General features: G+C 40.7%; 1 protein-coding gene and 1 non-coding gene across 3 annotated transcripts; both read left to right on the top strand.

Annotated features, from left to right (window-relative positions):
* Positions 1-1,119: 1,119 nt before the first annotated feature.
* On the top strand, positions 1,120-1,239 carry LOC133368858 (5S ribosomal RNA). Its single transcript, XR_009758775.1, has one exon. It is a non-coding gene; the product is annotated as a 5S ribosomal RNA (ribosomal RNA).
* A 2,737-nt stretch (positions 1,240-3,976) lies between these two features.
* On the top strand, positions 3,977-11,858 carry LOC133368469 (small serum protein 2-like). 2 transcript variants are annotated; one of them, XM_061592732.1, is made up of 4 exons: positions 3,977-4,037; positions 5,829-5,895; positions 8,795-8,924; positions 11,652-11,858. In XM_061592732.1, the coding sequence occupies exons 1-4, from the start codon at positions 4,035-4,037 to the stop codon at positions 11,764-11,766; spliced, it is 315 nt and encodes a 104-aa protein (XP_061448716.1). In that variant the 5' UTR covers positions 3,977-4,034; the 3' UTR covers positions 11,767-11,858. The 2 variants fall into 2 exon arrangements, 1 of the variants encoding a protein (XP_061448716.1); XR_009758650.1 differs by lacking the exons at positions 3,977-4,037; positions 5,829-5,895; positions 11,652-11,858 and adding an exon at positions 7,573-7,682 and having other exon boundaries at positions 8,795-8,881.
* The last annotated feature ends 2,206 nt before the right edge of the window (positions 11,859-14,064 follow it).

Here is a 14,064-nt window from a genome sequence, read left to right as displayed (position 1 = left end):
AGCACTGCTGTTGCACTCGTGTCCTGCATGCAGCATTCCCATAGGCATCTAACCAGCTATTTCAAGAACAGGATGTTGGACTAGATGGACCTTTAATCTGATTCCGCGGGACCCCTCTTATGTTCTGATGTCCCTAAAGCTCTTCTTTCCCAACCTGGAAATATGACTCTCGGTGACACTGCAAACCCTGTCTAAGGACGGCTGGGTGCACAAGGAGGAAGGACCCCAGGCAAAACTGCAATCATCACATTTTTGACTAAAAGTAACGCTGTACTCATGGAATACGGCAAACAGGACTTTCACCTATAGCATTCTTTCCCACCATCTTCTGAATTTGTTCTGTTTTTTCTTGCTTTAAGAATGTCTTAAGATTTTTAGGTTAAAGGCCAAATATGGTAAATTGCTGTACAACCCCAGTTATAATCCCATGTTACTAATTTAAAATTGAAGTCATTCATTCTCCCTTGGTCCATAATAGCCTATGCATCTTGGTTAACCTCTCTATAGCAGCAAGCATGGAAGCCAGAAGGAAAGGATTCTGGTAGGCTATTCAGCTCCACAGGATGTAGCCCTTATTTAACCTAATGCTGTGACATGAAGAAGGATGAAAAACCACTTTCCAGATGGAAGGCAGGATTGGATCTCTGGAGCCACTCATCACCATCAATTTGATGGGGAAAGTGCTCTTGCATTCAGGTCCTGTTTGTGGGTTTCCCTTGGACACCTGGTTGGCCACTGTGAGAACAGGATGCTGGACTAGATGAGCCACTGGCCTGATCCAGCAGGCTCTTCTTAGGTTCAGAATGTGCACTACTAGCAAATCAGTATGCACAATATGGGCCATAAGCAGAGCCAGTTGCATCCAGCTAAGTTCTACTCATAGTGTACCCATTAAAATGAATGGGCACAACTAAGGCCCATTAATTTCAATGGGTCTACTCTGAGTAGAACACAACTCATAATTTAAGTGTTTCCTTTAGAATTATCATCATTATTATTAATTACCCACCCTTTAAAATACATCATTAAAAACAACTTAAATCACATCACAAAAAATTAGTAATGTTATTATAGATAGACACCCTCTGTCAAGTATTTCTGACATGTATCTGTGCCAGAGCCTATAGCCATACTACCCTGAACACACCCGATCTCATCCGATCTCAGAAGCTAAGCAGGTTCAGGCCTGGTTAAGTACTTGGATGGGAGACTGCCTGGGAATACCAGGTGCTGTAGGCTCAGAGGAAGGCAATGGGAAACCAGCTCTGAATACCTCTTATCATGAAAACCCTATGAATATATCCAAAAAAGATTCATAGGGTCGCCATAAGTCATAATCAACTTGAAGGCATATAACAACAAATCTGTGCCAGAAGGATTAATCAGCTTCTTGAGCTATCAATAAATATCTCTCTGAGATTCAGCTGGCAAAGCCATATAATGTATTTTGATGTGATTGACGATAAATGACAATGAGGGATGGAATTTTCTCAAAATCTCAATGTTGACCTTATCCACATAGGATTTTTCTAGTCCCCTTCCTGCTTCTTGATCTCGATGAGGTGAGTTATTTTCATACTGGTTTTGCTAAAACTATGGGCAATTCTTGCATATTATACACATTATTATATGATTACACACTAGGGATGGAAAGATCTGCCTTCGTTCTCTCAGTTTCTCATTTTTCCAATGTTAAATTCAGTTCTCTACATTTCTACAGAGATCTGAGAATTTTTTTTAAAAAAATCCTCAAAAAATTCTCCACCATTTTAGTGTGAATTTCTCCAAATAAACACAATTCTGTAGGCAGTTTTCACAAAGGTACACATTTTTGCAAGCCATTTCTCATCATTTTATGCCTTTTTGCATGTTATTTTCACTCATGTATTCATTTTTATGCACACTTTCCCCTAATATGTGCATTTTTGTAAATGTTGTTTAGTTGGCAAACTGCATCCCAAAATTCTAATAAATGTGAATGTTGAAGGATGGCTGTGTTTCGGTTCTCATATTGCTTCAGAAATTGTGAATTTGATAAATTCTGCTTGAAATGTGAACTGAATTGAAATTCTCACCCATCCCCATTACACACATATTATAAGCATAATACACATTCCCAGTTTCCTAAAGTAACCAGCACATAAATAAAACACTGACAACAATGCAAATAACTGTATAAAAATAACTATGTGCTAATACTTACAAAATTATACTGCAGATATATAATACCACATGGGACTTGACTATTATATATATATATATATAAAATATGGGGGGTTGCATATAATTAGTTACATGCAAGAGGTGGTCCAATGTGGGCAACCTTTGTTCATGCATCAGACCCACCAAATGCTGGGTATAAACATGTTTGAAACAGATTCCTCCTCCATTCGTAATGACACAATATTTGCAATGTCTCCTTTGAAACTGCCCACCTTCAATTCGTGAGTTGCTATAAACTCATTAGTCATCTTCTCCTTGGTCAAAATTCTCCCTGGCTGTGCCCTGAACCAGCACCAGCCCAACACAAACACCAGATATTTGCAGTGAGCGAAGCAGAAAATAGAGTGAAAAGAAGCAGGATAGTTGGGTCAGTCTGCCTGAAAAGATGTAGGATGGTTCTAGGCCCACAGAAAAATGGGGATGCACACCAAACCATTAATATCAAAGAACTCACAGTGGTTGGCCACTGGGAGAACAGGATGCTGGTCTAGATGGGCTACTGGCCTGATCCAGAAGGTGTCTCCTGATGTTCTTATCTAGGCAAAACCACATAATTGTAGTGAAAAAATATGAACTTCATAAAATATTAAAATACCCTTTGAAAATATTAAAATGCATAATGCACTTTGGGAAGACCTTCTTGCGCAATAAGAGACCTCACACAGGCTACACCACAATTTTGTCTGTTTTTGAATATGGATGTTTAGTTTAACTCATTTTTATGTTAATTGCAGCAAGACTGTCAATTGCACAGAAATGGAAAACCCTGCAAGATTTGAATTGCTCTCTTTGGCTTGATAATACCTGGAACACTGACATTTCGGAAAAGATTACTGATCTTTTATGAGCTCTAAATGGTACTACTGCACCTTTTGCCGTTTGATGGAATTTTATTACAGATGTAATAATGAACCACACTTCCCAGCAGCATCCTGTGAGATCTACAACTCTTGAAGAGGTGGTGTATATGGACATTCTGTGATACTTAGCACTTTCACTCTGTGAGGTAACATAGTTATTTTGAAATTAATTTAAATTCTTTCCTCATTTGGTGTTGTTTGATGTATCCAAATGTCTCAACTGTGATTTTTACAAGATAGTTTTACTGTTCTCATTGTTATATGTTAACATCTTTATATTATCTGATGTTTTCTTTTTGTCTCTTACCAAAACTTTTTTTTAAAAAAAAGTTCTTCAGGGGCACAAGAAATATTGTTTCATAATAAGGCAACATTCTGGGGGGGGGGAAGTGGGATTGAATCTCACTCCACCCTGTCCTATCCCACTTTGAGCAATCGATATATGAAAGACTGCAACTCAGCAACCTTCTCCATCAGGCCCTCCCCAAGTCTTTTCCCCACACATGGAGGACTCCATTTCAGGCCCTTCTCCTCAGCCCACAAGGGGGTTCCACGGTTGGTTATTTCCCCCAATTGAATTATCTAGAGCCAGACGTCATGCAGCGCTCAACATCATGCTGGTCCAATGATGTTCTACAAGATTTTCTTGTTCTGGTTTCCAGTTCAGGTCTGTACTTATCAGCAAATATCTTCAAAGCGATAAAACTCCACCAGCTGCTGTTGTAATTTCTATGCAAAAGAAGTATCGATTTAATCAGAAGCAAGTATGTTCTTCTTGACAAGCATTTCCCGGGCCCTCTAGTACACCTATCTCTCTCTCTCTCTGTGTCCTGCCTCCTTCTTGTTAGTATAAAAGGGGCTAGTGGATTCTCCATAGACTAAAGTGAGGATCATCAGAGCCATTCCCCTGCCCCTAAGAAGAGTTTGCCAGCAGCTCGTTGAAAAAGTAAGATGGTAAGCATAATTCTTTTGCACTGAACAACACTCAGCTGTTTGTTTAATTTGGATTAGGTATAAATGATGGAGAAGGTGCTGTGAAGCAGATTTATGGTAGGGAGACGAAAGCTGCAAAGACATTCAGAGTTATGAGGATAAGGTACCTCAAATGCAAAAGCATTCATCTAAAACTCAAGCTTGTTTCTATCACTTCTCTCATGATCTAGACTGGGCCTCAACAATAATGCTGTTTGTTTCCAGTACCTTCTCTCTATCCAGATCCCCATTCTGGCCTACTCTCACTCACGTGTTCACAATATTATTTATTGATAGCGGGGGTGGGGGACCGTTTTCAGCTGAAGGGCCGCATTTCCTTCTGGGCAACCTTCTGGGGGCCACATGGCAGTGGTGCGCAAAGCCAGAGACAAAAGTGGGTAGGGCAACAAATGTAAATTTTACCTTTGTACAGTAGGCTAGTTTCTGCACACACTTGCACACCCTTCACTGCCTTCCATCCAATGTGCTATTTTAGGTTGTTACTTTTGTTTTTATATCAGTTTTAGTGAGTTCTTTTGAGTTCATTTTTGAAAAAAGTGACATAACCATAATAATAATCACAAGAATCTACATCTGGCAATGCAATTCTATATGGTGTCTACTCAGAAGTAAGCCCTGATGGGACTTACTCCCAGGTAGGAGTTACTTTTACATTATACTGCTGAGAAAAAAATTAAAAAGCAATGGTTGAAACGGTAACGTTTGTGATTTTTTTTCACAATAGGGTGCTGCCATATAATTTCGTTTAAATGGGTGGGGTCAAGAGGGAGGGGTACGGTTTCAGGAGTAAATGGAGGGGCCAAGGGGCACACAGATAATGTTGTGCCCAAAGGCCCCAGAAACCTGCAGCCAGCCTGTGCTTGTCCCTTCATTTTGGTGGACTTTAATGCACTAATGCGGCATAGGGTTGGCTGGGGTTTACCTCATTATGTAATCTCATCTGTGGGCAGGGAATTGTATTTGTCTTTTGTCTCTGTATGATTGCAGACTTTTGCAGACCTAGTTTCCTTGGTTTAGAATATGGGTGAGGAAACTGTGGCTCTCCAGACTACAATTCCAATCATCCCTGGGCATGGACAATGTTGCTGGGGGCTAGTGGAAGTTGGAATCCAACAACATCTGGAGTTGGGAGAGGGAAAAATTTATTCAGTTCACATTTAAAGCTGAATTTATCAAATTTACACTTTCCAAAAGAGTATGAGAGCCGAAACAGAGCCATCCTTTGAAGTCCGCACTTATCCGAATTATGTGATGCAGTTCTCCAACAAAGCAATGTTTACAAAAATGCATGTATTAGGCATATCCATATATTGTATTAGGAGAAAGTATGCACAAAATGAATATATTGCTGAAATTAACATACAAAATGCATTAGGATAATTTGCTTGCAAAATGTACACGTTAATCAAAACTGCCTACAAAAATGTGTTTATTAGGAGAAATTCACACTAAAACGCTGAAGAAATTTTATGAGGAATTTTTTTAAAAAACTGCAAATTGCTGCAGAAATGTGGAGAACTGAATGTAAGATTAGAAAAATGAGAAACTGAGACAACTGAAATTGATGTCATTCCATCCCTAATCTGGACACCCCTAGTTTAGAAAATAGATATATAGAGAAACCATAATGTCTAATGCGTTTTGTTCCGGGTTGCAGTTATTTACAGTTTAGCATGGAAATGATCTCAAACTGAGACAGAATTTAATGCAAGACTTCTTTGATGATTTCTTCTTCTTTTGCTTGTTTTTTAGAAAGTCATCGTCAGCCTAGCTGTCTTCTGTATCTCACTGGCCTTGTGCGATGGAGCATGCTTTATGAGTAATGTTGCCAAAGTCTATTCACCATTATTTCTGCTACAAAAGATATTATGGCTATAGACGTATGACAGACTTATTCTGTTATTATGCCAGTTTAACTGTCATGGCTTCCACTGCAGATTCCTGGGAACTGTAGTTTGGGGTGGGTGCTGATAAGTCTCAGTTAGACACAGAAGTAGGTATATGCTAGAATTCCACCCAATTCGGATTTGATACTGAAATTCCCATTAACTTGCTTATTCTCGATAGTTGAGGGTTGGGTTTTAATGCAGTGAATTTCCACAGCTATTTGTGAAAATTGGCTTTTTTAGAAAAAAATCTGCCTCTAAAACATTGATTGTAAGAATAATAATTAATATCAGTATTTCCTTCATAATATCAATATTTTTAAAGGAAATATTGACAGAATGCTTTCGAACTGGCACCTGCCAATGCATCCCATCCCTGCACAAAAGTAGAAACAGACAAGCGTTATACACGTTTCTCCCTCTCAATTCCTAGGAATGGGGAAGAACTATGATTCAGTTCGCATGTAAAGCCAGGTCTATCAAATTCACACTTTCCAAAATAACATCAGAACCAAAACATAGCTATCCTTCAGAATTCACATATATCCAAATTTTGCAGTGCAGTTCTCTAACGAAACAATGTTTACAAAATGATTATATCAGGAGAAAGTGTGCATAAAAATGAACATATGTGAAAATAACATACAAATATGCATTGTTAGGAGCACTTGCTTGCAAATATGTGTAGTCAAAACTGCAGACAAAAATGTGTTTATTTGTACTAAAATGCTAAACAATTTTCATGGGATTTTTTCTTTAAAAATTGCAAATTGCTGCAGAAATGTAGAGAACTCAATTTAAGATTGGAAGAATGAGAAACTGAGAGAACTGAAATTGACAGATCCTTCCATCCCTCCCCAGTTACCACTCAATGTGAGGCAGGATCATTCTATGGAATGAGGGAGCCACTCTACCCCCACACCTCTATGGTGTCTTGCCCTATTCTTCGGTAATAGGTGTCCTCGAAAGGCTACATTCATTTGAACCCTGCAAGGTTTGGCTTAGCAAGTTTTCCCAACCTAAGATCATGGTTAAGGCCTTAACCATGTGATCCGCAGCCAAGGTTTGTCCTATGGTTACAGGTTGTGGTTAAGGAGGAAAGACCTTAACCTTGGCTTAGCTGCCATCCTGTGGTAACATAAAATGTCTGGGAAGGAGCAAAGCAGGTGCAATCTCCTCCTAGGCAGCCAGCACATTCACATGGTCACAGTAGGCCATACTCTGGCTTACTGTGATGTGCAAATGAGGCCACTTCAGGACTGAAGGGAAGGGAAACTGTATAGAGGCATTCTGCTCTAGGTTTGCCAGGCTCAGGGCCTGAGACTGATCCTGTATTTTTAGGAGATGAGAAAGTCAGCCAAGTGCAGGTGTTCTTGCAACACTGTAATGGGAAAAACCACAAGGTGGAATTCTGCACAACTTTTAAAGATACAGAAGACCTCTTGGTTGCCAGGCCCAGCCTCCAAGAGGTCATCTGTATCTTTAAAAGTTGTGAAGGGGGAAGGGAGAATTCCACCTTACGGTTTTTCCCATCACAGCATTGCAAGAACACCTGCACTTGACACCTGCACTTGGCTGACTTTCTCTTCTCCTAAAGATACAAGATCAGTCTCAGGCCCTGAACCTGGCAACTCTACAAACATCACTTAATATGAAGCTACATTCTGATAATAGATATTTATTTACATCAGCCACTGCAGTTGAACTTAAGACTGGAAATGTAAGAAACTGACATTACAGATTTGCCCATCCTATGAAGTATAAGAGAATTTAATTAATGCTTTCCTGAAATGTTTTCCTTCTCCATCTTCCTCCCCTTTAATGGTGTACTCTCACCATTTCCTTGATAGTTTCTTTCTTTCTTTCTTTCTTTCTTTCTTTCTTTCTTTCTTTCTTTCTTTCTTTCTTTCTTTCTTTCTTTCTTTCTTTCTTTTTTTTAAAAAAGCAGTTTTGTGTATGCATTTAAAATGTTTCATAAAGCCACTGCACTTGTGGAGATGATTGGATGTGCGTAGCTTTATAGTTGCATTTCACTCATCTCCCACTGCCAAAAGCTTTAAATGCTATATTTCTGCACCTTAGGCTTCAATTAGAGCACAGCAGTAAGGCCTGAAATAGTATGGTACTAAAGCCAGTAACGAGGCTCGGTTTGGTTTGCATTTTAATGATGAACCTGCCTAATTTGCACTTCCTAAAATAACAGATGCTCTAAAATGTAGTTTTCCTTTGAGATCCACCAAACTTTGCATTGCAGTTCTCCAACCAAAACCTGTGTACAAAAACATGTATATTAGGGGAACATGTGCATACAAGTGTGCGTATTTGTGAAAATAACACACAAAAATGAATTACTGTATATATATTCGGAAGATTGCTTGCAAACCTGTGCATATTAAGCAACATTGCATAAAATGTGTATATCAGGAAAGCATGTACTAAAGTGCTGACAGATTTTCATGAGTTTTTTTAAAATAATAATTGAAAAAGTGGAAATGTGGCAAACTAAACTAGAGGGTTATATTCAACTACATCGTACTCAGAGTAAACCCATTAAATTTAATGAATCCAAGTTAGTCATATATATGAACTTCAGTAGGTCTACTCTGAGTAGGATTAGCATTGAATACCATCCTAAGACTAGAAAAATGAGAACCTGAGAAAAGTCAAAATTGACAGTTTGGCCCAGCCCTAACAGTGGCTCTATTGTGTGTTCATTGCATTGCACTGAGGCAGTTTCCTAGATAAAATCTTGATTTCAGGGGCTGGGTTTCGCTTATTTTTGGAGATTTTGGCACAGTTCCAGATAAAACTAAAAGGTTTTTTACTTCATAGGTACATCAGTGACTCCAGATGGATGTACTGATACGTATGATGGGAAGAAACATCCATTTGGGTCCGCCTGGAATACAGCTGAGTGCATGAGATGTGAATGCAGCAGAAATACAATGCAATGCTGTAGCAGGTAGGGAGTTCTTCACCTCTGTGAAAGTGTCATCTCAAAAGTGACATTAGCCGTAGGGCAGGAAAAAGGGGGGGGCAGGAAGGAGAGCCAACAGACTCTAGAGGCAGTCTGAGGCAGGAATGTAAGAAATCGTTTTCTGTTCTGCCCTGTATTAGTCACATGCAGCACTGTTTCCATTCCCCTGCAGTTCACCTTCTGGCAAAAGCTTCATTATTCATATCACTGTCTGCTGTGACAAAAATTACATAAATTATGTAATCTAAATAATTAATTCTGTAAATTATGTAAGTTACATTGTCATTATGTTATTGCCCCTCACTCATTTCAATGCAAAGGAAATGCAATGCAAAGGGGATGACATATTGTTTGTAGACTAAAAGTAACAACAGCAAATATCAATCATATACAGTAGGGCCCCGCTTTACAGCGCTTCGCTTTACAGCGTTCTGCTAATACAGTGGTTGTGAACTGTAGAGAGGCCCCGCTTTACAGCGCTTGTTCTGCTTTTACAGCGGTTCTTTTGCCACCGGGCGCCATTTTGGTCAATGTAAGTCAATGGGATCCACTTTACAGCGGTTTTCGCTTTACAGCGGGGGTCCGGAACATAACCCGCTGTATGAGTGGGGCCCTACTGTACACCGGACTGGATTGATTTCTGTTCCAGACATGAGAAGAATTAGCAAACTAGGGATGGAAGGATCTGTCAGTATCTGTTCTCTCAGTTTATTTTTTCCCCCAGTCTTAAATTCAGTTCTCTGCATATCTGAGGAAATTTGTGGTTTTTTAAAAAGCATATAAGGAGCCAACAATAAGATCAATAAAAAGCTTGGTGGAATGAACAAGTCTCTAGGGGCTACCAAAAGCCCATAAGAGAGGGGGGCAAGTAGAGTTCTCAGGGAAAGGAATTCCACAAGTATGGTGCCACCACTGGAAAGGGCCTTGTCCCTGGTAACCACCAACCTGGGCATTCATAATGGTGGACCAGCAAGTACAATGTATGAACAGCTTTGATGCTGTTCCATGCTTAGCCCAATATTTGCCTTAAAGAGAAATCCTTAAATCAATACAGCTATTTCAACTGTAATGGGCTTATGTGCAACCAAGGCACTTTTCAATGTCAGCATAGTCACCCTGGATGGGTTCAGAGGACATCTCCCTCACCATGGAGCCAGCAGAGAAAGCTCCCTCTACAAAGATTATGAGAAAGGTTGCCTGATGAGAGGGTTGTATCTCCATTGAGGTATGGATTCTCAGAATCTATTTTTTCTAGATCAGGGATGGGGAATTTGTGGCACTCGAGATGCTGCCGGACTCCAAATCCCACCAGCCCCATCCTCTATGGCCAATGTTCAGGAATGATGGGAACTGTAGTCTAGCCACATATGAAGGGCCACAGGTTCCCCATCACTGTTAACACTGAGAAGCCAGATGGAGAACGGTGGCTTCATCTAACCTAACAATAAGACTAAAGTGTTTCTGAAATCCTGTGCACACTTTCTTGGGAAAAGATGCACCAAACTCACTGGAACTTACTCCCAAGTAAACATACATAAGAACATAAGAAGAGCTTGCTGGATCAGGCCAAAGGCCCATCTAATCCAGAATCCTGTTCTCACAGACCAGTTGCACATGGGAAGCCCATATTTATTTTATTTATTTAATTAAGCTTATATACCGCCTGACTAGCAACAGCTCTCTGGGTGGTGAACATTAAAAACAGGACCATAAGCAGGACCTGAGTGCAAGAGCACTCTCCCCTCCTGCAGTTTCCAGAAACTGGCGTTCAGAAGCATACCACCTCCTATTAGGGTTAGGTGAGACATGTCACTGGCGTTGAAGGTGGCTTTGTACACTGATGTGTCCCAAAATGTCAAAAATTGAGTTGCCCTTATTGACTGAAAAAGTAGGGCTGCCAACTGGAACTCAAATTGATGCCGATCTCAAGAACTCCCAACGGTGTTCAAGCTTAGGTATAATATAGGGTTGCCAGGTTCATGGCCTGAGACTGATCCCGTATCTTTAGAAGAAAAAAAAGTCAGCCAAAGTCACGTGTTCTTGCAACACTGTAATGGGAAAAACCACAAGGTGGAACTCTCCCTTCCCTGCACAACTTTTAAAGAGACAGAAGACCTCTTGGTTGCCAGGCCCAGCCTCCAAGAGGTCTTCTGTATCTTTAAAAGTTGTGCAGGTGGAAGGGAGAATTCCACCTTGTGGTTGCAAGAACACCTGCAGTTGGCTGACTTTCTTTTCTCCTAAAGATACAGGATCAGTCTCAGGCCCTGAACCTGGCAACCCTAGTCAGAGATGATGACTTCAGGTAGATTAGAGGCCCAACATCTCAGAGTGAAGCATTATGCTTAAATGATGAGGATTAAGAGATCAGAAGGCATCAGGACCCCTATTCTCATGGGTACATTCAGGTCACTGTTAGAGTCCAAAACATCTGGAGGGCACCAGGCTGTTGAAGGCTGTTTAGATTATGAAGTGTATTTAATATTGGTACCTGTTAGTAGATGAAATGTAAGGAAAGCTTGTCATAATCAAACATGGTACAAAATGTCTTGTTTTTCATGAAAAGTCTGCATTTTGTCATGGCTTGGCGAGGGTGGTTGGGTAATTTTATAGCAACATAGAAAGGATAAATTTGCCAACGCTCAGTTCCTCAAATGACTGCTGCAAGTTAAGATAAACCTTGCTTTACACATTAGTTTGTTTTGTGTTTTTCAGATATGGTGGTGTTGTAGAGCCTCCTCCTGGATGCAGAGCAGTTGTTGATTTCCAAGCGTGTAAATACGTATTGCATAAAGAAGGTGACCCTTCAAAGCCGTGTGATAGGGCTTAAAAGACCCATTCTGTCTGTCATATTGAGGACTGGAACAAAACACAGTATTTACACATGCCCATGTCTCTGACTTTTAAAAATTCAATAACCAATAAATGTATGTCTGTTTCCATTGTGTAAAATGAAGAGGAGCCCAATAGTGTAGTGGCAAATTCAGACATGCAGGGTCCCTTCATGATAGTCGCAGCCATGCCTCCCCCCCTTTTTTTTGCTGTGCGTTGAAAATGAGATCCTTGTTAATGCCTTCTCCCACCACAACAGGCACCCCTACGAGCCAATAAGCATGAAAGGGGAGAGTGTCAGCTACTGAAGAGAGCCTTTTCAGGGGCCGACTCATCTCCTTTCACTTTGATTAGCTCCAATCAGCAGGAAAGGACAAGGAAGCAGGTTAGAAGACTCTTCTCAGTGGCTAACACACTCCTCTTTCATGCTGATTGGCTCGTAGGATGCTGGAGACATAGGGAGCCTGCTCCCAAAAAAGTAAAGGGTCTAAGGCCTCTGAGATCCCAGATGACTACACCACTGGAGGGGCCTCTACTGACTGGGGGACCTGCTGGCATGATTCTTTTTCTTTTTTAATAACCACCCCCAACCTCACTTTAACTAAGGTCAGGTGTGGGGAATCTCAGCCCAGGTAACCACATGTGGCCTTTCTTTCTATCTGGCCCTCAGAACTCTACCCAGGTGATTCCCCAACACCCCAGCCACACTTTATCTTCCCAGTCCGCCCCCTGGCCCTGCTCTGCACCCTCCATGAGTGGGTTTGCCTGGCTGGAGTGAGTCCTTGCACTCTGATCATGCTTGCCTGGGTGAAGGCTGGAGAGGGGGTGTGAGTGTGTGTTAGGGATGGGTGAGAATTTCAATTCAGTTTGCAATTCAAGAAGAATTTATCAAATTCACAATTTCCGAAACAATATGAGAACCAAAGCACAGCCATCCTTTGAAATTCGGATTTATTAGCATTTTGGGATGCAGTTTGCCAACTAAACAACATTTACAAAAATGCAAATAATAGGGGAAAGTGTGCATAAAAATTAATACATGCATGAAAATAACATGCAAAAAGCATGAAATGATGACAAATGGCTTGCAAAAATGTGTACCTTTGTCAAAACTGCCTACAAAAATGTGTTTATTTGGAGAAATTCACACTAAAATGGTGGCAAATTTTCATGAGGATTTAAAAAAAATCACAGATTGCTGCAGAAATGTAGAGAACTGAATTTAACATTGGAAAAATGAGAAACAGAGAGATCCGAAACAGACCGATCTTTCCATCCCTAGTGTGTGTGGAAAGTAGCTTAGCACACAGAGATAAAATGTACATCTATTGCTCCACCCACTTTTGCCTCTGGCTCCACCCACCACTGACATGTGGCTCATTGGTTGTCTGGAAGGGAGTATGGCTTTTGGGCTGAAAAAATGTGCCTCACTCTGACCGAGGGGCATTGCTGGGTAAGTGCTGGGATCCCTGGAAGTCTCTCACTCCTGAGAGATTGGGGTATGCGCAACACAGAATTAACCCTTCAGTTACTAACCGAAGGATCCCTGCTGTTGTAATTCCAACAACCTGACCATTGTCCATGCTGGCTGGAGCTGATGGGTGCTGGAGTCCAACAATTCTTGGAGAGCCACACCATTGCAGTGGAACCTTCAACAATGTGTTTGACTTAAGACAGAGGAAAAGAGCGGATTTGAAATCAGACACTGATCATTAGTATGAGAACAGGGAGTATTACAAGCTTGTCCCTCTGTACTTTTCTAAAACATTGGAATGAGATAATTCACAGCAGCAGTAATGACGGAAACACAAATTCACAACACAAATAACTGCCATAGTGAATTGTTATGGACAGGGGATTGGAGCCAAAAGAGACTGAATGAAGCTGATTGTAGCTGTAAAACCTTATGCAGTCTCCTAGGAGTCATATGCCGCTGAGTGACAGTTTTATTTCTTTCTCAGCCTCATAGGATTGTTGTAAGAATAAAAACTGGATAACCCTGTTTATTGCACCCTATGCGCTTTAGAAAAAAGCCAGCACAGAAGTAAATCCAAGATCTGAGAGAACTGCAGGCGTAAAAATGAGGTTCCAATGCTAAGCTTTTAAAAACAAAGAAACCAAAAACATGAATGTAAAAGGTGAATACAAAATAGCTCAAAATTTAACCTTCACTGGACAACAAAGCTGCCCTTGCTTGTGGGCAAGATTTGTGTGGCTGAGTCTGCACTTGTAGACTTGCCTGCCTAGCAGTAACTTGAGCTGTACAAACTCCCCACATCTGTTCCTCCCCCCCAAC

Source organism: Rhineura floridana, chromosome 12 (assembly GCF_030035675.1).
Source record: "Rhineura floridana isolate rRhiFlo1 chromosome 12, rRhiFlo1.hap2, whole genome shotgun sequence".
Classification (NCBI taxonomy): domain Eukaryota; kingdom Metazoa; phylum Chordata; class Lepidosauria; order Squamata; family Rhineuridae; genus Rhineura; species Rhineura floridana.
This window is presented reverse-complemented; position numbering and strand designations above follow the sequence as displayed.

What these genes read in the sequence shown, in the direction of transcription:
- LOC133368469 (XM_061592732.1), top strand. An exon ending in CGATGGAGCATGCTTTATGA is followed by an intron (nt 5,896 to 8,794) that starts GTAATGTTGCCA and finishes TTTACTTCATAG; the next exon opens with GTACATCAGTGACTCCAGAT. An exon ending in ACAATGCAATGCTGTAGCAG is followed by an intron (nt 8,925 to 11,651) that starts GTAGGGAGTTCT and finishes TGTGTTTTTCAG; the next exon opens with ATATGGTGGTGTTGTAGAGC.